The 27,199-nt window shown below is 53.5% G+C and overlaps 6 protein-coding genes across 6 annotated transcripts; 3 read left to right on the plus strand and 3 right to left on the minus strand.

Annotated features, from left to right (window-relative positions):
- Positions 1-1,165: 1,165 nt before the first annotated feature.
- CCOS01_01460 (uncharacterized protein) lies at positions 1,166-2,154 on the plus strand (the record flags this gene model as incomplete). The annotated part of the gene is made up of 3 exons (XM_060449655.1): positions 1,166-1,274; positions 1,441-1,971; positions 2,042-2,154. The coding sequence occupies 3 exons, from the start codon at positions 1,166-1,168 to the stop codon at positions 2,152-2,154; spliced, it is 753 nt and encodes a 250-aa protein (XP_060321093.1).
- A 2,681-nt stretch (positions 2,155-4,835) lies between these two features.
- Positions 4,836-5,692, minus strand: CCOS01_01461 (V-type proton ATPase proteolipid subunit 2; the record flags this gene model as incomplete). The annotated part of the gene is made up of 6 exons (XM_060449656.1): positions 4,836-4,878; positions 4,932-5,102; positions 5,161-5,276; positions 5,366-5,415; positions 5,500-5,530; positions 5,642-5,692. 6 exons carry the CDS (start codon positions 5,690-5,692, stop codon positions 4,836-4,838), a joined length of 462 nt encoding a protein of 153 aa, XP_060321094.1.
- Positions 5,693-8,323: 2,631 nt separating this feature from the next.
- On the plus strand, positions 8,324-12,072 carry CCOS01_01462 (CNH domain-containing protein; the record flags this gene model as incomplete). Its single annotated transcript, XM_060449657.1, has 2 exons — positions 8,324-11,932; positions 11,983-12,072. 2 exons carry the CDS (start codon positions 8,324-8,326, stop codon positions 12,070-12,072), a joined length of 3,699 nt encoding a protein of 1,232 aa, XP_060321095.1.
- A 2,730-nt stretch (positions 12,073-14,802) lies between these two features.
- Positions 14,803-15,554, plus strand: CCOS01_01463 (BTB/POZ domain-containing protein; the record flags this gene model as incomplete). Its single annotated transcript, XM_060449658.1, has 3 exons — positions 14,803-14,952; positions 15,007-15,051; positions 15,111-15,554. The coding sequence occupies 3 exons, from the start codon at positions 14,803-14,805 to the stop codon at positions 15,552-15,554; spliced, it is 639 nt and encodes a 212-aa protein (XP_060321096.1).
- Positions 15,555-16,078: 524 nt separating this feature from the next.
- On the minus strand, positions 16,079-16,918 carry CCOS01_01464 (uncharacterized protein; the record flags this gene model as incomplete). The annotated part of the gene is made up of 1 exon (XM_060449659.1): positions 16,079-16,918. One exon carries the CDS (start codon positions 16,916-16,918, stop codon positions 16,079-16,081), a length of 840 nt encoding a protein of 279 aa, XP_060321097.1.
- Positions 16,919-19,331: 2,413 nt separating this feature from the next.
- CCOS01_01465 (uncharacterized protein) lies at positions 19,332-26,720 on the minus strand (the record flags this gene model as incomplete). The annotated part of the gene is made up of 2 exons (XM_060449660.1): positions 19,332-24,743; positions 24,798-26,720. 2 exons carry the CDS (start codon positions 26,718-26,720, stop codon positions 19,332-19,334), a joined length of 7,335 nt encoding a protein of 2,444 aa, XP_060321098.1.
- Between the last annotated feature and the right edge of the window lie 479 nt (positions 26,721-27,199).

Genomic DNA, 27,199 nt, shown 5'->3' on the forward strand with positions numbered 1-27,199 from the left:
CAGGAACACGACGCCTCGGGGAGCCACTTTCCCTCCGGTCTCTCCAGCTCGTTCAGGCCATGGCTGATGTCGTTGCTGTTTCCATCCAGTCTCTTCTCCGTTCTCTTGCCCTGGTCGTTGTTTATTCTCAGCCCCTCCACGACGTAAGAGAGTCCCCATCGTCTTCATCTATCAACTAATCTAAGTATGTGAGAAAACACCGCGCCGGGCCTATGTCCTCTTGAATTTGTTTTGTACCTACCTATCCTGATCTAGTATAAGGGGACCATCCACGCCCAACCCGACCTGCATGCCATCCATCCTCATCTGCTCATTCCCTTCCTGTTGCCTCGACCCCTCACCCATCCCTCTGCATCTCAAAAGGGAAAACGATACATCTGACCTGCATCGTCCTGCCTTCCCTTGCCTGGACTCAACACCCCAATACTGCACAGTAGAGAAGCCGTCCTGTACCCTGCTTCCGGCTGGGCTTCTGTTATCGTTCTAGTCCCTTACTCACGTGTCCTGCACCACCTCCCTCATCCAATCTGGAGCATAGGGTAGCAGTTCTCGACCCTTGAGGCCACTCCAGTCTACGGATACACAAAGATACATTCGCACGAGAGGCTCACAACTACGCTACCGCTGCGCCAAGCTCCAACCTTCCACACACCCACCCTCCATCACGCAAACTACGCACCAAGGGCACCCACCTTTCGGGCAGAGGCATCCCAGTTCCCGCCGGCTCGGACTGGACTGCAGCCATCGCTGGGCTGCTTTATCCGTGGGCGGCGTCCACCTTGTCTCTCTCGCTTCGAGCGTGACCGACTTATTATTCCTCTCCCCTGACCTACTTGTCTTAGAACTTGGGTCTCGGAAACCGTCATACACATCCTACACGCTCGTTTCCCAACCTGCTCAGGATTCTGGCCATCTTCCTCTGCGCAAGTTAGAGTCGCACAGCAATACACCCTGGCCAGATATCTTCGCTTGACCTGCCTGCTACGTTGATCCTCGAGCTGCGCTTGCGCAGTTATTTTTGAAAGGCCCGGATCTCCCTCCGCAACCAGATGGTCAACATTTATCCTTCCACTCTCCGCACTTTACCTTCGACCGGTTACTCTTGAACTCTGGAAGTTTCGCCCACCGTTTTACGCTCTATTTCACCAAGAAAACTTGCGACAAAATGGCCGCTGCCGTAGCTGAACACCCACGTTTCTTTCCTTCGCATCATGATGCGCTGAGCCACGATGATTTCGAAACAGCTTCGATCCGCTCTGCCGCGCCGTCTTATTGTAAGTTGACTCTTGTCACGAGCCAGCCTTATGTGGGACGTTGGGATGGCTTCTTTGCTTTCGCACGGGACGCCATGCCGGCGCCTGACATGCTCGAGCTTCACCGACAAAGACATGTCGCAGTATACCTCGAAATGGAAGTGGTCGAGCTAACACCAAACAATAGTCTCAGACGCGCCCTCTTACCACTCGATCGCTCCGCATCCCGAGCCTATTCCTCCTTACTCCCCGCCTATCAACAACAACAATCTGAACCGCACGGCCGCTGGCTCCACTCAACACCCAACGTCCCTGCTTCCTGCCGTCCCGGTCCCGAGCCGTTCCGGGAACTCGACGCCCCAACCCCACCGAACCACCGGCCTGCCCCCGATTCCTCCGGCGCCGCCCAGCGCCGCCCCACGACTCGATCAGTTCCGCATTCCCACGTGGTCAACGGTGCACACAAATCCGACGCTGAACAACGTCGCCCGAAGACGCATGAACCAAGGTGCCGATCCCGTTGCCCACCTCCGTCGCTTTATGTCTGAGCGAATGGCCGAGGAGGAGGCGGCCCAGCGAGCTCGGGACTTCCGACCGCTCGAGGACCCTTACTTGGTCGGCGAGGAGGCCGCTGCAAGTGCTCGCAGGGAGAGACTTGCACGCGAGTCTGGTGAGGATATTCTCTGGGACGAGGATCGCCGTTGGAACCGCTTTCTCGGTAAGTCTTGGTCTTTTCTCACTATCTGTTTCTTTCAGAGTGTAAACATGGCTGGCTAACATTCCGGCAGCGCAAATGCAAACTTGGGAGGACCGCGATCGCAGTAGTTGGAGAAATCTGCGTCAGCCTCCGCCAGCACAGCGCAAGAAGCTGACCCGCCGCCTTGCAGGGCGTCTTTGGTAGACCGCTTGACGCGACCACGATTTTGATGCGCATATGACACGACTGAAAAACCAAGAGTTTGTCATGTATCTGGAAAAAGGAGTCTGTCGTTTTTTGCTCTCTCCCTCTCTTATCTTTCATCCATCGGCGTCTCTGCATAGAGCATAGGGAAGCCGATGATTCCTCCTAGAAAGGAGATGATTTCCACTCAGGCATTTTCTGTTTTGGTTTTGGGTACAGGCCAAGGCATTTGAGCCTTGTTTTCTTTCTTTCACGACATTCGTCTTGCCTAAGGTCTTGATCCGGGCATCGTAGGGTAGATTTTCAACAATTTTCGGCATCGAACTCAGATTTCAGATGCATTCAAGGAAGGATTCGGGAAGGCCAAAGACATGCTGCCTACCTTAGCTTTATTGATTTTCTACATATGGACAGTAGGGACATTTAGGCCTAAATTCCTGACATTCAGGATACACGGAACCAAATTGAAGAAGATATTTCATCTACGTCTGGAACCGTGCTACAGATGACTTGGTACTCCTTTGTGACGGTTTGTCTCTTGACTTTGATTACCAGGTGAAAACAGTCATCCGGTCTCGCTTCCCTCGCGATGATTCTCACACGAGCCTAGTTTTGTTTCCATAAGACAAATGAAGCGCTCATGTTTGGAGGATACACTAACTAAGGGTTGGTAAAAGGCCGTTCTTGCGAGAAGACGGTTGAATTTTGTGCCCCGCGTCATGGTCACTATTTTAAGTCCGAAAGATATACATGTGGCTTAATACAATGTCTCTTGAGCCGGCTTGCGTCTATTCCCCGCGGTCAAATGTCCTGGAACCAGCTCTCAATCCCACGCTGTATTCTGATTGTCCGGCAAGGGGCAACTGGATCTCTGATTTACTCACAGCCCGAGTTGAGAACTTTGCCACTTCGTCGGGACAGTGAAGCCGTCCAAGTTAATAAGGTGGCACTAGTTGGTTCTAGACAGGAGGTGGAGGAAAGTTGTGAGATGTTGATACTCAAGTCTTTCCAAGAACGTATAAATGCTGTCTAGGTACCATCATTCCAATCGCGATTCTTGGTGTGAATAAAAGAAGGAAACCCCCCCAAACCTGTCAGCTTCACAAGACCTCGGCGCTTTTGCAAGTCTGACGAGCGGAACATGAGTAAGCGCCTCCTGATCGTCGACGAGGTCTACGAGGACATATCGAAGCCTACAACGCGACAGCGGTCATCCACTCGGCGGTAACGTATAAGAAAGATGGTTCAAGGTCGTCAATGTGCTCGAACACGCGGGTCAAGATCCGCTCTTCTCAAGAGTATCTTGAGCACTAAGCGAGATCCCGACAAGAGCTACGATTCATCGACATGCGTGTTGGACATACATCGACGCTTTCCTACCGAATAATCAAGACCACGCGGAATACACCCGGTCCATTCGTCCAGGCCCTCCCATACCCCCTCAGAGCACGACCGCGTGTTACGTACCTCGCGTATATTCAACCCATCCCCTCCACCAGAATACACAACAAGAGACCCCCAGACCCTCCATATACCCCCTGGAATCCATTCCCGTCACCAAACAGCAGGCGCCCCCCTCGGGGGGTCAGGTCAAAACTGGCTGGGTGGTGGAGTGGTTCGAGTCCACGAACAGCCTAATCGGTGAAGGCTTAGAGGTCCCGTGTTCGAGTCCCAGCATGTGCACCCAGAGATGTAGCCCCCGTTCGCCACCGGGGGGGGGGGGGGACTCTTTTGCTATTATGGTCAGTCAAGTCTTCTTCTTTGGTATTGGATCTTGGTGTTTACGATGGTCAGAGAAGTAAGCTGCGATCTGTGTCCTCCGGCTAGACGAGGAAGTCGCGGGCGATGACACTGGTAACGGGCTTTACTTGTTAACACTCACTATTGTTGTTGTCGCAAATTTTGGGCCTTTGCTGGGAAGGTCCGTCAAGGCACGAAGGGATAACCAAAGCAAGACCTTTCGCTAGAGATGATGCTTTGAAAGTCTCTCGGTCACTATTGCACAACATTCCTATTTATACGCCGAGCCCACTGTCGAGCTCACTATCATAGCCAGGGGAATAAGCTGAGAGTCGGTATGATATCAAGCTGAGGCTGCGATACGAAGTCGATTATGCTAGACCTCGAGAGCTTTGTGTTGCACAGAGTTTCTCTGCTGGGGAAGTAGTGTAGAGACAGTTGCCGACGTTGATACCATACTGCACATGGCTTTCCCACGGGAGCTTTGGGGTGACGGAACAATAGGGATTCATGCCTCCTCCTCATCATAATGCCGAGCTACGTCGCTGCTCGGTCTATACCAGACAGCCGAGTTCCATGCACTTACTCGCGGCTCCACCACAGATAGGTCTGGCACATGTACCACTCATCACAGATGACGAAATCAAGTTGCGTTCGAAAAAATTCAAAGATACTGAACCCGGATGCCTATCATACCTTCCACAGCTCCCGAGACCATCTTCTAGCCCGTCATACATAAAATCTACACGAGGGTCCTGTTGTAACGCCGTGCCATATGCTGGTTTGGTCCAGAAACCACCCATACACCTTCTCTTTTGATGCTTCTTCAACCTGACGTCCGGCGGTTTCCTGGCTTAATGTACAGTTTGTTTCGTTGAAGGGTGGTGTTAAGTTGTAGTAAATTATCGCCGTTTGGTTTATTCGGGGAATTCGGGAGCTTCTTAGCCCTTGGACTTAGTGTTCAGGATAAGAGCGACAATGAGTCTACGCTGGTCAGCATCTATTCACCTGGCATCATCTATAACCATGTGACATACCCGTAAAGACCCAAGACTTCGCCGAAAATAAGAATCAGGACCATGCCGACGAAGATGCGTGATTGCTCCATGTACGAGCGCACGCCCTTGTCGCCGACGATACCAATCGTGTAACCAGCCGCAAGGCCAGTGAAGCCAACGGAGAGACCGCAGGCAAGGTGCATGAAGCCGCTATTCTCGAGTCAGCATACAGGATTTTGTTGTAATCATATGTCTTGTTGCGACTAACTTGAACAAACTGTAGTTGCTTCCAGCACCGGGAGGGACCAAATCTTGGGCGATGAGGACCGAGATAACCAAAGAGTAAACAGCAATGATACCGGACATGACGACGGGAATCAGACACTGCTGCAGTGTTAGCAGACGCTTTTCTACCGGGGTGTAATATTCTATTGGCATGCCTTCATAATGAGGTCGGGTCTGAAAGTTCCGACACCAGCAATACCGATTCCTGACTTGGCGGTACCATATGCGGCGCCGATGCCTGTCGAGGAGAGTCTGTTTAGTACATTGTCCATTTATCGTCGCGTCGGGTAAAAGCACAGCTATGCTTGCAGAGTGAACGTACATCCGAAAATCATGGCAGCCGCAATGCCGGCCTAGATTGAAGACATGTCAGCACAGGCTCGAAGGTAAATGCCGTAGCTGTCCGTAGCTTGCTGGAGTAACAGCTACTTGAGCAAGCAAAACGTCGGGGGGCGAGAGCTTACCATTCCGATGAACGGCGCGAACTTGGGGGCGAGGACAGAGTCTTCAGCCATGGTGGGCAGAATGGTGGTCGGACTCGATGCGGGGGATGCGTGTTGATGGCCGACGGAAGGGGGGAGGGATATGCGTGTCGAGGATCCCGCGATGTTGGCTTCCTGGATCCAGGACCTTGGAGCTTGGTGACGGTGACGAGGCCCAATCAGGACTGCACTGTGGACAGGCTGAGAAACCCGTGACTCGGCGCCATACCGGCCCGACGCACCAGCCCCAGTTCAACGGCATTGTGGCTGGTGTTGCATCTGAAGACTGGAAGTGTGGCTGGGCGGGGCTGGCAGGAATGGAAATCGTGCTCGAGTGCGGCGCAGCGGCTGCAGCAGCGTTCTCCAGGTGGCCCGTGTCTGACGGGGGTCTGGAATCTCTGGTTTCCTCTTATCGATGCATACCTTAGCCTTATCGCGGCGCATCATCCGAGCAGCGGGTGGAATCCCTGGGCTTTTTGGCCAACTTTCACTTCCACCCCCTTCGACTACAGGTCACAGCTCTATCTCATGTTTTTGGCGCATTTTGCGTTCTTCACTCATAGCCAAATGGGAGGGGCGGGACGTGCCTTGGCGTGATGAATACAATCAACCTTTTGTCGCGTCTCTTTAGCACTTACGGGGAAGTGACTCTTCCGGTTGGATAAAGAGGGTAGGAGAGCTTCGAGGGACGTTGTTGATTCGAAGCCACCCCGAATGCCGACCGCAAAAAAGTCAAGCTGACCTCGAAACATGGGCGCATTGCAAACAAGAGACAGGCCGGGGGGCCTCGTTGTTGGCGTGCGGTTCTTGCATGAGGAAGCTCCATTTCTTCCGGCAGTCACGCTGCCCACCTCACGCGGCGTTAAGACGGTCTCCAGTCTAGCCCCCCTGTTTCTAGCAAAGGTTCTTGAATAATGAAGAGTGCGCTATCACAAGTCAGACATTGTTATTCTTAGATTTTGACATCGCCAGACCGCATGTTAGAGGAATGCCCAGGCCAGGCGAATCGACGCCTTTTAATATTAGATGCAGAGAAGCAGGGCGCTGCGTCTAATTCACGGGCGGAAGGGAGACGGTGGATCGGGCCAAGTCTCTCCCAAGTCCCAAGTCCACCTGTGCTGGCGTCTCGGTGGATCGTCCAGATTGCACGTTTTGGCGGTCGGCCGTCCTTTTTGACATTGACTGGTTTGATTGATCTACTGTCCTAGCACATTCGCGAGTTGTTGGCGTGCACCAGGCACGCCTCTTGCTCTCTCTGCGGGTATGTATTTCATACCGGATGGATCTGGGTAGCAGCAGCAGCAGCAGCAGCATCAACAGCAGCGAATGGAAAGGGATGGGCGCAAGTCGATCGCACAGCAGTTGTTGCCTTTGTAAGCGTGACCTTTTGTGGCACTTCCCTGGCCAAGCAAAAGAAGGGAAAAGAGAGAAACCCGCAGGCAGGATGCATCACTGTCCAACAGGCATACGTCGTCAGGTAGCATGACCGAAGGCAAGCAAGTAAGGTAGGCAGGCAGAGAGTCGGGCCAGTAGAACCTGGAATTACTTACCTACTCCGTACCTAAGGCAAGATAGATGAAGAAAGTGAAAAAGGTACCTTACATGTGCACCTCCCGCAGGAGAAAACGGCGCATCCAAAAAAGTACTCGTCCCGACCCTGACTAAGGTAAGGCGCCCTCCACCGACGAATACTTACTGGAGAGTACGTACATAGTGAATGCTCTGGACACCAACAAGAGGTGGTTGGTCCCCTCCCAGCGGTATCCCGTCCATCTTCCATGCACCACCGTACCTATCCAGACGGTAGACCTTGGGCTGTCTGCCAGTTTTGGTGCCGTCCTATCAAACTATCCCCAGCTTTCGACGCCTGTCCCAACCAACCTGGAAGCAACCCCAGTCTCCAGTTCCCGACCCAGTTCTAGCCCAATGCCGATGACTTAGCACCAACGACGACCAGTGACCCAGCAGCACCCTCTTCCACCACTACCACCACCTCCTCCACCACGAACCACCACGGCCACCACCATCCTTCGACTTTTTGCCCGCAACATTTCCTAGCCGCCAGCAACAAGTTACTCAGCATTGCTATCGCCTGCCCGCAAGCACAACTGCGCTGCCTTACCTTACCCGACGCTCCTTTTCGCATCGTCTCGACATAAACAAAAGTTGCCAGATCTGCCGTGGCTCGGTTTCTTTTTCGTCGCCTTCCCTGTTTCCTTTCTTCTTCACCCCCCCTTCGACAATCGCCCGGGTCAGGGCCGTGTGTCAAGTCATAGGCCCATAACGTCACCCGGCCCATCCTGGAAAGGGGACGCAGAACACCTAGAACGAAGGGGAAACGAATAGCAACCACCAAAAAAATCCTCCCCCACGCTGGCCACCGCCTCTCCGCCAAACTGACGACCGCAGCGTCGACATCTGCCTCTGTCTTCGCCAATTGTGCCCTTTGAGCGGTTTGCGTGGTCCTGTGTCTCTTCGCCATAGTCGGCGGCCGTTGAGGCCTCACGTTGTTAGTACCACTCACTACACCTCTCTTTCCATCCTCTTGTACCACATTTTTCTCCACCTTGGCACACTCGCCATCTCTCCCCTTTAACCCAACCAACGACCAAAAGCTGATAAGGGCATTGTCGCCGACTTCCAGTTTCCTCCATCGAACCCATCATGTCCGACTACCGCGGCGACCCGAGGGGTCACTCGTCCAACTACCAGCGCGAAGCCGCCTACTCTAACATTTTCGGCGCCAATCCCCCGCCGGGACGTTCGCAGACAATGACCTCTTCTTCGATGCCTCCCCAGATGATGCCACAACAGCAGGGAGGAAGGACGCAGACAATGTCATCTTCCATGTCGTCTATGCAGCGACAACCGCCCCCGAGGGTGCCTCCAGGCCAGTACATGGACCGCGACCCGGGCTCTCCGAGAGGTGCTCCTATGCAGCCAAATGGCTACCCGGCTCAACAACGCTCAGCGTCCGGCGGCTATCAAGTGCCCAACCCGCAAGCACAATACATGCAGCAACAACAGGCTCGCCGCCCTTACGGAGGACCTGCCGGGCCCATCCCCCAGCGTGATGGAAGGGGGCCGCCGCCGTCCCAAGGGCAGTACGGCCCACCAAGAACAGCAGCACAGCGATTTTACCAAGGAGCAGGAGGCGCGGCGCCAGCTATGAATAACGATTCATACCGCTCGCAGTCTCTTGCTTCCGCCCCGAGACCGAACATGTACCAGCCTTCCTCAAATGGATACGGCTCACAACCGAATCACCAGGCCCCGGCCAATGCTTTCCGCCATGCTCCGTACAATCCGAGCTCGTCTCGCACAACAGCACAAGGAAGGGTCGTTCCAGAACGCCAAGACGATCGAGCCATGTCAATGACTGGCTATCACCCGCAGGACCGCGATATGCACCAGTACCAGAATTCCCACCAGACTATGAGCGGCCGGGTCATTCCGAACAGAAGGGCGCCCGTGGAATTGCCGGCCACCAATGGAAGTTTCGGAGGAGGCTATACACCAGCGCCAGGGTCTCAGACCAGAACGATGAGCATGGCTTCTTCAATAACCGGTGACCCGAACAACCAGAGGACGATGTCGATGGCGTCTACGGTGGCACCAACGATCACGCCTTCAGAGAGCGACGCGACCCTGACGCATAGACCTTCTATGAGCAAGTCTATTGACGGTGAACGACCTCCAACTGGCAAAATTCGACCCCCCCTGGTTTATCCCGCACTGCTATCGCGAGTGGCCGACTGCTTCCGGCAAAAGATCATCACTGGCGACCGGACGAAGAACGAGCTCACGTATAAGAACGCCTTCAGTGGTGCCGAAGCTGTGGATGTCTTGTCGTATATTATTAGGACGACAGACAGGAATTTGGCGCTGCTGTTGGGACGAGCTCTGGATGCCCAAAAGTTCTTCCACGACGTCACCTACGAACATCGCTTGCGAGACTCCACGTCAGAAATGTACCAATTCCGAGAAACTCTGATGGAAGAAACGGAAGAGAGACCTGCGGTCGACGGTGTCTTTGTGCTCCTTTCCGAGTGTTACTCGCCGACTTGTACAAGAGATCAGCTCTGTTACTCCATTGCGTGCCCTCGCAGACTGGAGCAGGTATCTCGGCTGAACTTGAAGATCCAGCCTGGCCTGAAGAAGGAGTCTGAGAACGTCTCTAATGAAGATGATGTCGACCAAACCGATGAACAGAAGCTCTGGATCAACTCCGTTCCGAAGGAAGTGGCCGACAGCATCGGCGACAGGGAGAAGAAGAGGCAGGAAGTCATTTCAGAAATCTGCTACACCGAGAGAGATTTCGTGAAGGACTTGGAATATCTGCGCGACTTCTGGATTTTGCCTCTGCGCTCCAAGGCTTCTCCGATTCCTGCTAACAAGAGGGAGAAGGTTGTTAAGGCCATTTTCAGCAATATTGTCGATCACCCAAGTTTGCATGCTGTGAGCGCAAAATTCGCCAAGATGTTGACAGAGCGGCAACAGAAGAACCCGGTTGTTGGTGCTATTGGCGACATTTTCCTCGAGTGTGTACCTCAGTTCGAGCCATTTATTTGGTATGGTTCCAAGCAATTGGAGGCCAAGTTCGAATTTGAGAATGAACGATCCGCCAACCCCTACTTTGCCAAGTTTGTTGATGAGATTGAACGGCGAAAAGAGTCACGCAAGCTGGAACTCAATGGTTACCTCACCAAGCCGACGACTCGTTTGGCTCGTTACCCACTTTTGCTGGAAAACGTGCTCAAGTACACAGAGGACGGTAGCTCTGACAAGGAAGACATCCCCAAGGTGCTCAAGTTGATTCGCGACCTCTTGACGAGAGTCAACGCCGAGTCAGGAAAGGCCGAGAACAGATTCAACTTGAGGCGACTCCATGAGCAACTGCGCTTCCGGCCAAACGAGAGGGTGGATCTACGATTGACGGAGGAAGGCAGAGAGTTGGTATTCAAGAGTCAGTTGAAGAAGACACCGCAAGACGCGTCTGAGATCACTGCTTTCTTGTTCGACCACGCAGTCCTTCTGGTGAGAATCAAGCAGGCTGGCAAGGGCGAAGAAATCAAGGCATACAGGCGGCCGATCCCCTTGGAGCTGCTCGCTATCCGTGAAATGGAAGAGGTCATCCCAGGTTCCGGTGCCATGAAGCGATCTTCATCAAGCTTGCTTCCCGCCCTTCGAGCCAACACAAACGACAATAAGAAGAGCGAAGGCTGGCCGATCACATTCAGGCACTTGGGCAAAGCCGGGTACGAACTGACGCTCTACGCGTCTAACCAGGCTGCACGTAAGAAGTGGCTCGAGTTTATTGATAGCGCCCAGCAACGCTTGAGAGCCCGCGCCGACTTCTTCAACACAAGTGTAATCTCCACAGGCTTCTTTGTGGGCACAAACCAAGTCAACTGCGTTACGCCGTACGATGGTGGCCGCAAGTTGCTGTACGGCACGGACAATGGCATCTACCTTTCTGATCGCAAGAGCAGAGATGCGATGCCCAAGCGTGTCATTGAGACAACGAGCGTCACCCAGCTTGATGTTCTCGAGGAATATGGCCTCCTTCTGGTTCTGTCTAATAAGGCGCTTTATTCGTACCCGCTAGGGGCATTGGATCCAAACGAACCTGCTCTCTCGAAGCGACCCAAGAAAATCCAGAGTCACTGCAACTTCTTCAAGACAGGCATCTGCCTCGGCAGACATCTTGTGTGCTGCGTTAAGTCCTCAGCTCTCTCGACTACAATAAAGGTGTATGAACCCAACGATGCTATGTCGAAGGGCAAGAAGCAAAAGGGCTTCGGCAAGATGTTTGCTGGACAAGACGAGCTCAAGCCGTTCAAGGAGTTCTACATCCCCACGGAATCATCGTCGGTACACTTCCTCAAGTCCAAGTTGTGTGTGGCATGTGCCCGTGGATTTGAGGTGGTTTCACTTGAGACTCTTGAGACGCAATCATTGCTCGACCAGGCAGACACGAGTCTCGACTTCGTTGCAAGAAAGGAGAATGTCAAGCCGATTCATATTGAGCGCCTCAACGGCGAGTTCCTCCTCAACTACTCCGAATTCTCGTTCTTCGTCAATCGTAATGGATGGCGCGCGAGACCTGAATGGCGGATCGACTGGGAGGGTACACCGGGAAGCTTCGCTCTTAGCTACCCGTGGATTCTGGCGTTCGAGCAGAACTTTATCGAGCTCAGGAACATTGAGAATGGTGCTGTGCATATTGTGCCGCACAAGAACATTCGGATGCTGCACAGCAGCACGCATGAGGTAATGCTTCCTGTCTCCCGCTTATCACGCACCTCACTGACAAATTACAGATTATCTTTGCGTATGAAGACGAGAAGGGAGAGGACGTTGTCGAAGCCATCGATTTTTGGAAGAGCAACAGGAGATCCGAAATCCCTTGATTTCACTCCCCGAGTGAGCTGTTTCTCATCCGTCTTCCGAGGGGAAACATGTTTTAAAGATCGATACCAGAGTGATTTGACTCAAGAAATTCTTTTTCAGCCGTATCCGTGGCAGCCTTTTGGCGATGGAGAGGGTTGCGCTCTACCTGTTGGGCGCCAATCTCCGGGGCCGACGGTGTCGGGGGTGATGTTTCATGTAGAAGGGGTGAAGGCAATCCTGCTCCGCCGTCGATACGTGGTTCTATTTGGCATTGTTGTTTCTACTTGGATGAGGATTCTTGTTCGACTGGGAAAGCAGCTCGTCCGCATGCAAAGGCTTGGATGTGGAAGGGCTTGCCAAGGGAGTAGGATAGGACCCGGGAGAGAAAGGATGAAGGGCGAGGATCTGAGGAGAGAAGGAGAGAGACAGGCGAGCGGCTGGCCGGAACAATTCGAAAGAAGTTGTTCCCATGCAAAAGATGCTTATGTATCGCGTGAACGTGAGGAACGTGAGGCGACGACGATGAAGGGTAGGAATAGGGGGCCATGGCGAGGGGGATTATCTTACGCATTGTCGTTTGAGGTTTGGGTCTGCGTTGCATACGGTGGTGCGTGGGCGGTTGGATTGATGTTCGAATCTTTGTAATTGCATGAGCGTGTTGGAGAATAAGATCCGGATGTTTACTGACATTGAATTTCTTCCTCCACTTGCGTGATGGGTAATGGTGTGTGTCCACATGCGATATCAAGTTTCGAGGAAGGAGAAGCCTCTTGCCCCGTCTACCTTTGGGGAATCGAACATCATGCAGGAGGAATGTGATGTGAAAGTTACTCGATGGGAAGGAGAGAGGAGGTTTGGGCACGGCTCGACTATTCCGAATTTGTACCAGAACCAAGTGACAAGACGGCAGAGGGCCTGCTTTCTATAAGTTGGTACATCTGGTGAGTTACTCGGGGTGTAATCAAGGCTGCTTTGCATGGCATCACCACTGGTATATAAAAGTCAATGGGAATCACTTGCTAAAAGTCGGGAAATCTGGGAAGAACAGGATCTGAGTTGTGCTATGCATCTTGGGTGGCGCGGGAGCATCCAGAGACCCAGTTCCACTGCAGGCAGCAATAGGCAGTCGGCAAGAATCTAGTGACGAGAGCTAGCCTTCCCTCGATCGACCTCCTTCCCTGTCCAGTTCTCAGCTCTATCTAATGTCCGTGTATTAGGAGCAGAATATTATCGAGAAGTGGAAGGGCAGCCACTAGCCGTGATGCCTGAATGTTTGTCTAAGAAGCCTACAAGAATGGATGCCAAGACCCGGTGTGGGACATGTCTAAAGCAGTTCCCACGATCATGCGATTTCGGACTTCAGCTTCAAAGGCAAGTCGCTCCTTGATGTCCATCGGGGGATCTTGAAGCCTGTCGTGTATGCGGCTCAGTCCGTCTGCTACTCGGATAATCTTCGTAGTATTGGGTCGATGCAGATACTCCACGTCATGTTCGGTGAGCACTTCGATCTACTTCGCCAGCTTCCCATGGACTTCACCATGATTCCTCATACTCTGCTCGATTGATCGGTGGTCAGTATATACTATGATAGGGTCTGGACTTGCGCTGGTAAGCCATTAGCATTGGGTCAGGGCTTGGACGATTGCTAACGTTTCCTTCTCTGGAACTGAGTATCTTTTCTCCTGATCAGAAACTTTGCGGCGATGTTGGGTAGCATCGAGATGTATGCAAATCGGAACGACATGCTGCATGCACCGATCCAAGAGATAGGTAGCATCTCAGAGACCATGGGGCGAGCTGCGAACTCATCTGCGATAAGACCGGTTGGATGTGCCCACAACGGTTCTCATGTAACCAGCTCCTAAGCTTCGACAGGTTCTAGATCTACACGATTAGGATCTTCTGGAGGACAGTGGATGACGAACAAAATAAGTGCTTATGAATGATCGCGACTTACAACAAGGGATTCCCCCCTCCCTCCCTCATGACCTTGATACACCGGCGCCGAAGATCATGGCATATAAAGCAGCCTTAGCCAAGGCTCTGCGAAGAAGTTCCAAACGCATCAGGACTTGAACCGAACCAGATGAGAGTCTTGCTTTGTTGCGGGAAAGCAGCGAAAACCCACAGAGCGTCAGATAGGTAACTAAGAAGTCGTCACAATGCAATGAGTCTGTATATGGCCCCCCTCACGCATGGTATTTACAGAATCGAACAGAGAACTCCCTGCAAGAATCCAAAGATCCTGTGTTGGACTGGCGTTGTCAATCCGCAACGCTAGGCCACCACTTAGTACATGAGACGTCTGCAATCATACAAGTCAATGAACTGCACTGCTTGCGATTGATGTGGCCCTATCGCATGCAAATACTTATTGACAAACATATTGCTTTGGCTCTTCTTCATGATAGAAAGAGCCGTAAGGCAACTTAAATCATCAATCAGATACCCATCTGCAGCGTCTTGTCGAGCGGGAAGGACCTGACCCCCATTCTCCCCCTTTCCTTCCTTGCACACTTCGACCATCGCACCTGCATTCTCATCACTAGCCCGGGCAAATTCAGCGCGGGCTTCCATTGAATTCTTCGTTTGGAAACCGTCTATTACCTTCCATTCCCACACTTCTCATTTTTCTCCTGCGGCAAAACGCTCCCACTACTCAACCTCTTTCTTCTTCCCCCAATATCTCACACCCCCTTGCCACAGACCATTCCCTTTACTCCGTCAACCCGACTGGAAAGGCTTGCACGATGGCAAAAGAGGATCATAGGTGGATGCTTGAAACCGGCAAGCTATCGGATTTCAAGCTCATCTGTCGAGGCAAGGAGTTTCACGTTCACAAGATGATGCTCGCCATCTACTCCAAGTATTTTGAAAAACTTTTCAATAGCAGCTTCAAGGTCTTACTTTCCAAATGATTTGCGTTATAAATTGAGAACTTACACACCGCATAGGAGAACATTTACGGCGTGGTCTATTTCGAAGACGTTGAGCCGGAGGTTATGCGTCACCTCCTCGACTACATCTACAAAGGCACCACTGATTGGAAAGCCCCAAGGCCGATTTGGTGCTGCATGTCCGGCTCTGGGACCTCGCCAATCGGCTGGAGGCTTTGTTGATCATGCTCACCATTGAGAAGCGAATGGTGACTGCGCTGTGGTCTTACGAGAGCAAGCTCCTGGCTATCAATCTCATCGACTTGGTCTTCACGCACCCGAGGTGCGCAGGATCTGCTCTGGGATACATCGTTAGCGAGGCCGCTTGGATCTTGTATATTGATGCGAGGCGCCCCGACGCTGCTGCCTGGGTGACGAGTGCATTGTCCAGGTATCACAACCTGTCGAACCTGATGGTCTGGTGGTCTGCTCGATACGCCAAATCCAGCAGCAAACATGGAATACCCGTTCTATCGATCAATACTGTGGATATGAGAAGCAAGCTGATCGAAGAATCTTTCACGAAGATACCCCAAGATCCGGCTAAGACCTGGCCCAAACCTTGAGCCTCACCTCTCGTCGACTCTTCGACTCGAATCAGATCGCAAACCCACTCCATTTGCATACATACTGTCACCACGTAACACGCTAAGAACTGAAGCATTGTTTGATGGATTGGGGAGCGGCATTTCTTGTCAGTCACTGACGGTGGGGGTTTATGAAGAGAAGAGGACAGAACGGAGGAGGATGAAAGAGATTCGTATCACTCCTGAGGGGGCTATGAATCACAAATCCACCTCCCCAATCACATTGTTAGGACTCGGACGATAGAGGCAGAAGGGCTACACGAACATCCACTGAGAAAACGAGTTTGGTCCACTTTCATCGGCCAGAATAACTTGTGTCTTCCAGAGTGCTCCCACGAGAACAAAGCCATTTGTACCCTGAACCAGGGCATATTGCTTGTGATATGAGTGTTATTAGTTTCTAACGTGGTATCGAGCTGAAGTAAACAAAAGCGCCGTCATGCAAACCATGAAATCATCACCCCCTGTCCCCATTATCAAAAGAAAAAACACCGGTTCCTACCCTATTTCTTGGTACCAGCCAGGTGCCACTCAAACACCTTTCTGAACCTCTCCTTTCCATCGCCTTGGATCGTATCTCCGTGGCAAGGGATGAGCGTATCAAAGTCCCACGCATCGATCCTCTGGATGCTCTCGTTGAAGCTCGGCCTGTTCTTGCTGCTCATCACGTACCACTGGAAGCGCTTCACCCACTTGACGTCGCCCTCGGTAGTCTGCAGGCCGCCAAACAGCTTGTTCCCGAAGCCGGAGGAAGTGTCGCGCTCGCCTTCGGGCGCCTTGGAGTACTGCTCCCGCGGGGGCAAGTTGAAGAGCAGATCCGCCTGGATGAGGACGCGCTCGGGCTTGAAGTAGAAGACGAGCTCCTTGTTGGCGTGGGCGTCGACGTACTCGTACTCGAAGTCGGCGTCAAACTCGGGGGTGATGGTGGTGCTGCGCTTCTCGGCACCGTCCTTGAAGACGACGAAGAACTCGTCCGACGTGTTGATCTTGGGGTCGCCCGTCTGCTTGGCGCGCTTCTGCGGCAGGCCGTCAGGGCCGATGATCTTGGCCTGCGGGTAGGCGGCCTTGTATTCGGAGATGAAGATGTGGTGCTCCATGTCGGGGGCGATGATGTAGGCGAGGTTGCCGCCCTTTTCGGCGATTTTGGCTTTTACGGCGTCGGTGAGGGCGACGGGGCTGAAGACGGCGAGGGAGCCCGAGGTGAGGCGGACTAGGGTTGCGCGGCCGCCGATTTTGAGGGTGCCGAAGCGGGAGAAGGGGACGGAGAAGGTTGTGATGTTTGGGGTCAGGTCGCGGATGACCATGACGTCTGCCGGGTTTTGGGGGATGAGTTTTGAAGACATTGTGAGATTGTGAACTTTGTCTTTGGCGGATTTGAGGGGGTTGGTGTGGTTATCTTTGAGTTGCTGCTCTGGCGAGTCGAGGGTGTGTTGGCCCTGGGTTGGTGACTGCGAATTGGTGTTTGTGTTGTTGGTATGAGATGAGGTCCCTCCTGCTGATTCTTGCGCTTGGGAACGAGCTTGTGGGTTATGAGTTGCTGTAAATGCTCTGCGATGGATGCGTGAGGGGTTGAGGGTGCGGGCGTGGGCTGTTATAGCCGGGTATCTTGATAGTCTCTATATGAGGAACGTGATTAGAAATGCGAACGTGCGTGACGAGGTGCGAAATAGCAAATCTTGAAGCCCTTTATGAGTTGTGTGCTCAGTGAGGAGGGTGATCGACTACCTATATATGAGGTAATGGCGGGCGGCGGGCTGCTGGGATGAGGCAAGTTCACAAGCTAAAAAAGCACGTACCATTTCAAATTCGATGTATGTACCTTACGGTAAGGGTCCAAGTCCGAGGGAGACGACGTTCTAGAATTGGGGAGGTGGGAGGGCGCGGGAGTGGGGGATGCCGTCAGCAAATTGGGCTCGCCAGTTTTTTTCAAGAGGTGACCTGGGAACGGTTTGATAGGTGATTGGGATGGGTTCCGCGCAGGAGAGAGATCGTCCGGGTGTGGTCGGGAAATGGTGCTGAGTCGGGGGAGAAGACGTTTCATGGAATCCGATGGGGTGACCGGCGCATGGGAAATGAGATTCGAATGCCTTGTTCGGGTCGGCCGAGCTTTTTCTTTCCAGCTGTCCTATGAACTTCTTGGTAGGACCAGACCAAACCAGAACTCTTCTTCTATTCTTGTTTCGGCAAGCTTTGCCCTTTGTCTGCCAATCTTTGTTCCGCTTTCTGGTTGTGTCTTGCTGTATCCGTAGGCCCTCAATCTCAATGTGTAATTGATGTCGACTGACGATCAGCCTCTGGCTGTAGCGAAAAGTCTCTGTACAAACAGTTTGGATTGACATGCGAATGCGAATATATCAAATTGGTGTTCGATGGGTGGTCAGTTGGGTCTCCGGACCAGCCGCGGCGGGTGCTTCTGCAGGTTGCTGTCAGTCAGAACGTTGTTTCCCACCACAGCCCACTGACAGGCGCTGGGCGTGGCCCCCCCAAGTCATGACATCACTGGTCGGGTGGTGCGAGGTGGAACCGCATCAGAGTGACATCTTCCATTGCGCCCTACACTAACTAACACTGCCGCGCTGTTAGTAAGCCAGGCGCCAGCAGCCATCTGTAATAGCATAATAGTGTCTTTTGCTAACCCCAAGCTCCAATTCCAGAAAAGAGCTCGATATTACTCGGCTTGGTATCTCGCGGCCGAGGTAGAATCGGGGACGGCGGATCGTAGACGCCGTTCAAGGCCCCGAACGAATGGAGTTCGATGTGCTGGTCCGCTGATGCAGCAAGTGCCGGGCCGGGTGACGGGATCCTCCTTCCTAGTTCCTTCACTTAACTTGCTTGTCTTGGTAATCCAAAACGTTCTCCAGCTGCCAGCATGCAGGCGCGCTTGCGGTTCCGCGAAACATTTCCTCCGATTCCTTTCCTTTTTTATGGGAACCGGGGAGACGAGTCGCTCCGTTGCAGAGCAAGAGGTTCAAAACAGAACAGGTACGGGGCCGAGGCACAGACGCCGGACTAGACCGAAAGTGGGAATCTTCTGGAGAGCGGGGCGCCCGGGGCGCTAGGCCCTTTTCCGCCCCGTAAAGTGCGGCTTCTTTCCATCTTTCCTTCTCTCTTTTGCAGATAACATGGTGGCCCAGGGTCCCGGGACGGAACTGGAAATTGGACGTGAATGACACGACATGGGCCTGGTTCCCCGAATTCCAAATCATGCGTCGCAGAGCTGAGCGGAGGTCATCGTCAGTTTGTTCAATGGTCACTCACTGGTCGGTTCAGCTAGTCACGCAAAGCCCTTTCGTTCTCGTTTTCTGTCAAGACCTTGTCAAGAGCGGACACACGGATCGTCGACTGGTAAATGATGCCATGGTTCTCAAAATCTCTTTGCCTTTGCTATTTCCCAAAACAGTATTCATCCGTACAACCAGTGAACCAATACTCTCAATTCAATCATGAGGTAAGCAAATACAACAAGTCACAGAAACTTCCCGACACCGTTGAACTCCGTGGAACCCTAAACCGACGATCCGAACAATTGCTCCATGCAGACTTCCCGGACATGCACACGCAACACCGTTTATCGTTTGCCCATCATCAGACGAAAAGCTTCTACCACACGCAACTTTGCTCACTGCCAAAAATCTCCGTCTACTGACAGATACCCCGCCAAGACGCTTCCGAGGGATACCCTCTCATCTGCCGTCCTCCGCCTCCCGCGCCTTCCACGGGCACAAACTTTCACGCATTTCTTTTCTCCTCCAAACCTCAAAGTCCCCTCCTGATGCCCGCCGCCCCATCGTCAGTAGTAACAGGCGCAGGAGGCTCTGTCGTAGAGAACCCAGAAAGCCGCATGTCGATCCCGTCGAGACCCCACCACCTGGACCGTTCCGGATGCAGAGCCCTCTCGACATAGTACGCCCTCGTGTACCCGTTGGCCATATCGTAGACCTGCTGCACGGCCCACGTCGCCATGAGCGCCTGGTACAAGTAGTAGAACCAGTATAAGGTGATCGCGTCCTTGATCGCCAGCGCCACGAGCTTGGGCGACGGAGTCGTTGGCGGACCCGGCCTCCAGCGCCTGCCGGGTAGGTAGTAGACGGCCGAGTAAAGGCTCCCGGCGACCAGCCAGTAAAGCGTCTGCTTCCACGCGACCCCGTGGATGCGTATGCAGCTCCAGAAGGCGAGGAGGAGGCGCGCGAGGTAGCTCAGGCGCGGGTTCTCGATTCGATTTCTCGTGTCGCTGTCCATGTGCAGGAGGCCGGCCAGTCGCACCAGGAGAAGGCCGTCGTCTTCGGGGACCTCCGCCGTCTCCGTTCCGGAGGCGGATTCGGCGGTCGTTTGGCTTGCGGCGCTCCTCATGTTGGCTTTACGACCACAGCAGCGTCTGTATTTGGCGTAAAACGTGACGAGGTCGTGGATGACTTCTTGTCTAGCCGCTATCGGCCTGCCTGCTGAATCGCAGGCCCCAAGGCAGGGACAGCCACACATCCTGCCGCTTCCTGTCCGCTTCTTGCCGGGTTCTCGAGGACCGCCGCTGGAACCTTCACCGTGGTTGTCATCATCATCGTCGCCGTCGTCGGGATCACCATCAGGACCACCGGGTGCGCCTGCGCGCTGTTTCCCCTTATCCTTCTTATCTTCCTCAGGCTCTTCTCCAGATGTCCCCTCTTCAGTAGCCTTCAAGTTATTCTCATCTTGGTCAATCATCAAATCCACGTTGACACGAGCTTGCTCCTGCAGCTGCTTCTCCATCAGTGCCATCCTCTTCTTGGCATGTTGGAGCTGCATTCTCTCGGCCTCCAACTCCGTCTCGCACAACCTGAGCCGCTGCCTCTGAGAAGCCAAGATCTCTCTCAACTTGGACTGCTGAAGCTTCATAGAAGCGTCTCGTTTAGCCAGCCGGTCGTCAAAATCTCGCTTTTGCTGGCGGACTTGTCGGTCGTTGAGATCTCGCAGGTTCTTCGACTGCCTCTCGTACTCCTTCATTGCGTCAACGAACTCCTGCTCTCGCTCCGACACCGCCTCAAGTGGGAAATCTTCGATTTCTTGGTAGTCGGGGACGTCCAGATGTAGAGCGTTGGTGATGCGCTGTCGCATCCGGGCCAACTTCTGTGCGTCGGTTCCCGATGTACCCGCCGTGACGTCCAGAGCCCGTTCCATGTCGGTCGCCAACGTCCTGCCTCTGTCTACCAACTTTTCGTTGGCCCTCCGCAGCTGGCGGATTTCTTCTTGCAGGTCCTTAATGGTTTCGACGGTACCATCGAACACGGCGCTCTTCGTCGACTGCTCCTCGGCAAGCTTCTTCTCCAGCTTCGCGATCTCGCGTTTCAACTTTTCAGTTTCCTTCTTTTGCTCTTCGTAGTAGTACACCGTCTCACGGATCTCCTTGTCCACGCCGTCATCAATGGCCTGTTTCTTGCCTTTTTCTAGCTTGCTGATAGTCTCTTTCAGCTTTTCGTTCATATTCTCCAAAGTCGATGCGCGGGCATCTGCAGCGAACCGCTTGAGCCTCTCGTCGTTTTGTCGCTTCGCGGCTATCTGTTTAAAATCTTCGAGCTTCTCTTCCAAGCTTTTGTTCTCTTTCTTGAGTCGCTGCGCCTCTTCTGCGAGCTCATTGTCAGACCGGCCTACGAACTCGTTGACCTCCCTCGCCTTGAGGGCGGTAATTGTCGCGTTGGCCTTTTCAAGCATGATCTTGAGCTGTCGGGCTCTGCTGCGCAGGAACTCGTAGTTTTGAGAGTTGATGCCGTCGTGGATGAGGCCCTCGATGGCATAGTTGAGACGCTCAAGATTGCTTTGGACATTCTCACAACTCATGGACCAATCATTCAGGGGGTCCCAGATGCTTCTCGGAAGGTAGGAGGGTAGGATTCGATCCGTGGTGGGAAAATTGAAAAAATCACTTGATGCCTGCGAGGAAATTTCGGTTACGAGGTCGTCAAAGGCGTTGTGACTCTGGAATGCCCGCCGGGACTCGTCGTCCTGGCTGTCCGGGCTGGCTGGCTGCGCGGCAGTAGACGATGGTCCCGCCTGAGAAGACCCTGGGCCTCCTTGATCCGCGGGTGCGCTGGGGAGCGGATTGGCAGAAACGCCGGAAGGCGTCGGTCCTGGCTGGTTACGGACGGGATCATCGGCGACTTGCAGATTCAGCGTGGCCTGCATGATGGCATTTCGAGCGTACATGCAAGCACGTTGCTCCCGATATGTTTGTGTCAATATTTCTCGGATGGCATATACGCGTGCCTCCCAAGGAGTCCGCTTGGGTGACCCATACTGATCGATGTCTCCATCGACGGTGCTGTCGCCCGAACTTCCTGGATCGCCGTCGTCGGGGAATCTGTAAGCCTTCTTCTTCCCTCTCCACTTGTCCAGGTCCTCTGATGAACGATTCAATGAAGGGTCCGGGGGCAGTGGAGGTTCGGCGACGTTCGGCTGGGTGCCGGCGGCTGAGCTTGGCCCGGCGACGGTGGCCTCCGAGCCAGCCAGGTCTCTGACGGCTTGTCCCACGGCCCTCCGTTCTCGTTGGATCTGCCGGGCTGGCTCGCGCGGGTTGCCGAGATCTTGGTATAGCCGGTTGAAAATCCCGCCGTAATGAGCGATGTTCCTGCGCAATATCCTCCCCTCTTGCGCTAGGGTTGCATCGGCCTCATCCCTCATCCTCTCCAATGCGACAATGGCTTTGCGGAGTTTCTTTGGATCGTCACCGGGGTCCGGTCCGTCTATATCGAAATCATCATCGTCGCCGCCAGAAGGAGTTTCGCTACTGCTGGCAGTCACCCAGTCGCCAGCCTCGGACTGATGAGGTTGGCTGTCACCATCACTCCCGCCGGCGTTGTTCCCGCCGCTATTCTCGTTGGCTGTCGCGTTGGCTATCGTGTTGGCCGCCGTGGTGGCCGCCCTGGCCTCGATCCGCTCGAGCCTCTCTTTGTACATGTGAATCTTCTGCGCGAATTCGTACAGCTCGTCCGGGTAGTTCTCAATGTTGGTCTCAAAAAAGTGCCTTTTCTGCAAGCCTAATTCGTACATTTTAGTACGAGCTTCGTTGAAGGCGTCACGAAGCTCTACTAGGCGGTCAACCTCGTACTCGTCAGGATTTTCTGGTAGCTCCATTTTCCCAAGTGTGTCGCACAACGTCTTGAAGAAGGAATCAAGTTTGTCAGCGGTGGCCGACTGCTTTCGTATCAGGCTCTTGAATGCATCTTGGAACTGCTGGTGCATGACTCTAAATTCAGGAGGGGGGCCTTGGGTGCCTGATGTCGTCCCCGAAGTCCCCTCGATGGGCGGCTGATGATCGGGGTTCCGCGTCCAGCTCTCGACCGGCGGCGCGTAGTGAGTCTGCGTGCCCTGGTGAGAGATCATGATCCCGCTCGGCACGGCCGTGCCCGACAAGACCCGTGTCAAGCCTTCGTTCTCGCTCGTCAGAGAGAGGACTTGTCTTTCGAGTCCAGCCGACTCCCTCCGGTGGTCCTCTTCCAGATTCTGGATCTTGAGTTCGAGGGCATCCACCGTCTTCTGATGTTCATCTTTGATCTTAGCTAGATCAGCATTCTCGTCAGGCGCTTGGTTCCGACTCTCTAGATGTTGAACTCTGAGCTTGAGCTCCTCTATTGTTTTCTGTTGAGCTTCGATCTCTGTCGGATCAGCACCCTCGCCAGCAGCTGAATTGCGGCTCTCCAGGTCGCGGATCTTGGACTCGAGGCCATCCGCCACTTCCTGGTGCGTAGCTTTGGTCCTCTCCAGCTCAGTCTCGCCCACCTCGGCTCTCCTCCTCAAGGTCTGAATCTCGTTCTCCAACCTCTCGACGGTTTTGTTGTGTTCCGCCATCCACTCTTCTCGCAATTCCTTGTCTTTCTCAACTAGCTTGCCTTTGATCATGTTTTCGAGGTGGTCGACACCCTCTTGCTCCACTATGAGACGCCTCTTCAGCTCACTGTCGTATCTTTGATTTGCAAAGCTCCATTTATTCCGGAATTCGACCACCTTTTCTTCAACTGTGCGTACTTCCGCATTGAGGCGCTCGCCGTGTTCGTGGCATTCGTCGAGAGCCTTCTGCTTCGCCTCCAACTCCTGCATCTTTTCCTTGAGCAAAAGATCATTTTCTCGTATTTTCCCATCCTTGTGTTGGATTTCTTCGTCCTTGCGTTTGATCTCCTCAATCTTCTTCCTCATCTCCTGCTCGATTTCTCGTAGTTGTTCCAGGAGCCTGACGTTTTGTTCTGCAACTTCGTCCGCAGAATCCATGTACGTCTTGAGATCCTCCTTCAATGCGTCTCTCTGTTGGGATAGTTCCACCTTTTCTTCCTGGAGCTGGTTCCTCTCAAGAGCCAGGCTGTTTTTTTCCTCCCGAAGATTCTTGGCATCCTCATGGAGGCCTGCGACCATCTGTTGGATCAATTGCAGATCTCTGCGGCTCGCTGCCTGCTCGCTTTCCGCTTTGTCCACGCGGTCTATCAGGTCGGCCACCAGCTGGAGGTGTTCTCCCGGGTCGTCCAGCGAGCTCGCACCTGTGCTCGATCCGTCCGCTGTGGCAGCCTCTTGTGCCACCTTTTCTTGCGCCAACTTTTCTCGCGCGCAGGCGTACATAGCCTTGGCCTCAGCTTTGCCCAGTCTGTCGTGGACAGCGCTTAACTGCCCCTTGAGCTGCTCAGAGACCTGCGACATGAACTGTTCCCTCCTCTGGGACCTCTTGAGCTCCTTTGTTCGTTGCTGGAGCAAAACTTCCAGGTTCTTGATCTTCTCGTCGGTTTCCTTGCGATTGGTCTCGAAGTCTTGTTCGTCGCCCGCCTGGATAGCAGATGGTCTGTTGGCTTCTCCCTTCGTTCGTTCAGCATTAGATTCGTGCTCCTCGATGGTCTGCTCCAACACCCGAGCGCTTGCTTTGAGCTCCGCAATCTCATAAACAAGCTTCTTGGCCTCATCTTTGAGGTCTTTTATCTCCTTGTCGGCTTCCTTACGATGATGCTGGCACTCATCCAATGCGACTTTGGTATTGCGTAGCTCAAGGGACACGTCCCCTTGGCCAACCTTGCTTCCCTGGGACCCCTGAGTACTGGTCAGTATCGCCTCAAGAATGGAGCTGCTTGAACTCACTGCCGAAGAAATTCTATCGAGTCTGCTGAGTTCATCCTCGATTGTCTGTAGTGTGCGATCGGGGCTACCCTGGTTCTCTTCCGGTTCCTATGAATCCAATTAGTAATTCCATCCAATCTTGCGAGGTTCGATTCAGCTTACCGCGGAGGACTGGCTGTTGAATTCTCCAAGCTCCTTCGCGAGATTAAGCCTCTCTTCAGGCTCGCTCTCGGTCTGCGATTCTTCACATTTCGAAGCCGCCGCCCCAGAAGTCCGCTTGGGAGGCGAGAACAGATCATCAGAAAGTGACTGCGAAGGCTTTTCGTCGGAAAGCACGACGGCATGAGGGTATCTACGGAAGCCGTCGTTACCGTCGCACACCAAGTCCGCTAGCCTAGCTTCCTCTTCCCGCCAGTTGCTGTACAGGTTGCTGGCGGCATCGTCCATGGCGAGGCCGTAGAAACCGACAACCTCTCCGATGATGTCCCGCATATCGTTCATGGGAACGTCTTGCTTCAGTGCCTCGTCGCGTTCCGTCTCTGCCTGGGCTAGTCGCATCTCCAAGTCTGAAACCTCGCCCCTCGCATTGTCGACGAGCTTGCGATATTCGGCAAGGGGAACATTCTCGTGGTCGACGGTGAAAGTCATGTTTGCCACCTCGATTTGGGCTTGGGAGACTTTCCTGGTCTGGTCCGTCAATTGTTTCCGAAGGCTCTCTACCGTGGCTAGCGCTTCCTTGACTTGCTTTTGGTGGTCAACCAACTGCTTTTCCATATAAGAAACGTCCTCTTCGTGCCGCTTCTCCTTCGCCTGCCACACGCCCTTCTCTTCTTCAAGTTTGCGCTCCGCTGTCGCCCTGGCTGACATTTCGGCATTGAGCTGATCACGCAGCTTAGAGATGGTACTCTTAAGCTCTTCCTCGTTCACTGGAGGAGCCATTTGTTGAATGCGCAATTGAACTTCATTGAGCTCTGCTGTGCGGTGCTGGAGTGCAATCTCCTTCTCGTTGCACTCATTCTGAGCTGTCTTGAGCTGGTTTTGATTTGCTTCCAGGCTCGACTTGAGTTTGTCTCGCTCGTTGATACACTTCGTGAACTGCACCTCGAGATCTCGTGCCTTTTGCTCAAGTGGGCCAAGTTCGCCAAGTTTGTCAGTTTGCGTTGCCACGATCTGTTGCAATGCTGTCTTTTCCCCCTCAAGCTGCGTGTGTGCTTGCGTCGAGGCCTCAAGTTTTGAACTCTCGATCTGAAGCTTCTCTTGCCACGTACTGCATTCTTCGGAGACCTTTGAGGCAAAATTCTTCAAGAGTTGCTCGCATGTTATGGGCGCCGGCTCCTTGTTGACTAGATGAAAAATGCCGTGTGATTCCGCGAGGCCTCTTAAATAGTTTCTCACATCCTCGAGCCCTTTCGACTCAGTCGACTCAATTAGCTCCGCAGTTGGTGCTGGATTGCTCGATTGAGTTTCCTCGCCTTCTTGTTTGGCTAGCGGAGTCGACTCGGAGGTGGTTGGAGCCGGACTCTTCGGGCGGCTTGGCTGCCTTGCTTGCTGAACGGGAATAGTGCCCCTGGAAACGCCGGGGTTGCGACGCCTGCCCCTGGATACTGAACCATTGCGCCGGGAGACGCTTGAGCTTCCGGAAGCTGAATCTGACAGCAGTCCTTCGTCTAGACCTCGACTTACTGGAATCCCTGCTTCGCCTGCAGGACGACCAGAAGACACATCCTGTATGGCTGATACGGGCGTAGCTGGTATTGGGAGACCATCCCGCGAAGGGCTTGCCACGCTCCGCATATCCAACTTCGCTCCAGTGATACCCTTCCCAGCCAAAGCGGCCCAGGAGACTCTGGAAGGTTTTGCTGTGTTTGACGAGTCACCGCGAGGCGCTGATGATGTGGACGCCCTGCTTCCACTTCGCTGTTGTTCTCCATTTGCTGGAGGTTGTCCGGAGCCCTGGTCCGATGAAGCCCGCACATCTAGCTCATCTTTCGCAGATGTTGCTGTAGTTGGAGGTTCCTCCCGAGAAATCGTTCGACCTCGGGTCACCTCACTCTCGGGAACCTCATCGCCCATCTCCCCAGCCATCTCTCTCGGTGCCAAGTATGTCAGTTTTCAAGCAAGGTGTACTTACAAATTCTCTCATATGATCTATGATGTAAAACAGCAAGGAAAACAAGATAGAGAAAGATAAGAAGAGGAATGAAAACAACAAAAGCTGCCCAAAGGTCTTTGATCTATGCGGGCACGCCGTACTTATGCCATAGGTTGTCTTTGGGATGGCGAACATTGAGTTGGCCTTGAGGAGTCCCGAAGTAGGAAGCATACTCGAAGTCATTCCATCGACATGATACAAGCATTCGACTTCTAGGGAGGAGCAGATTCTCCCAAATCGAGGGAGATGATAATGCGTCCGTTTGCGGATCAGACTGCCCTGGTCAGTGCAACTCCCATTCAACTCTCAACAAAGCTTACAAACCGGAATCTGGAAATAACAAGTCAAAGGCTCAATGTTGAATAAGGGAGCGTGGACCAACAATGAGTACTCTGGAGTTGGTCAAAGACTT

This window comes from Colletotrichum costaricense (genome assembly GCF_030867565.1).
Source record: "Colletotrichum costaricense strain IMI 309622 chromosome Unknown Scaffold_1.1, whole genome shotgun sequence".
Taxonomy (NCBI): domain Eukaryota; kingdom Fungi; phylum Ascomycota; class Sordariomycetes; order Glomerellales; family Glomerellaceae; genus Colletotrichum; species Colletotrichum costaricense.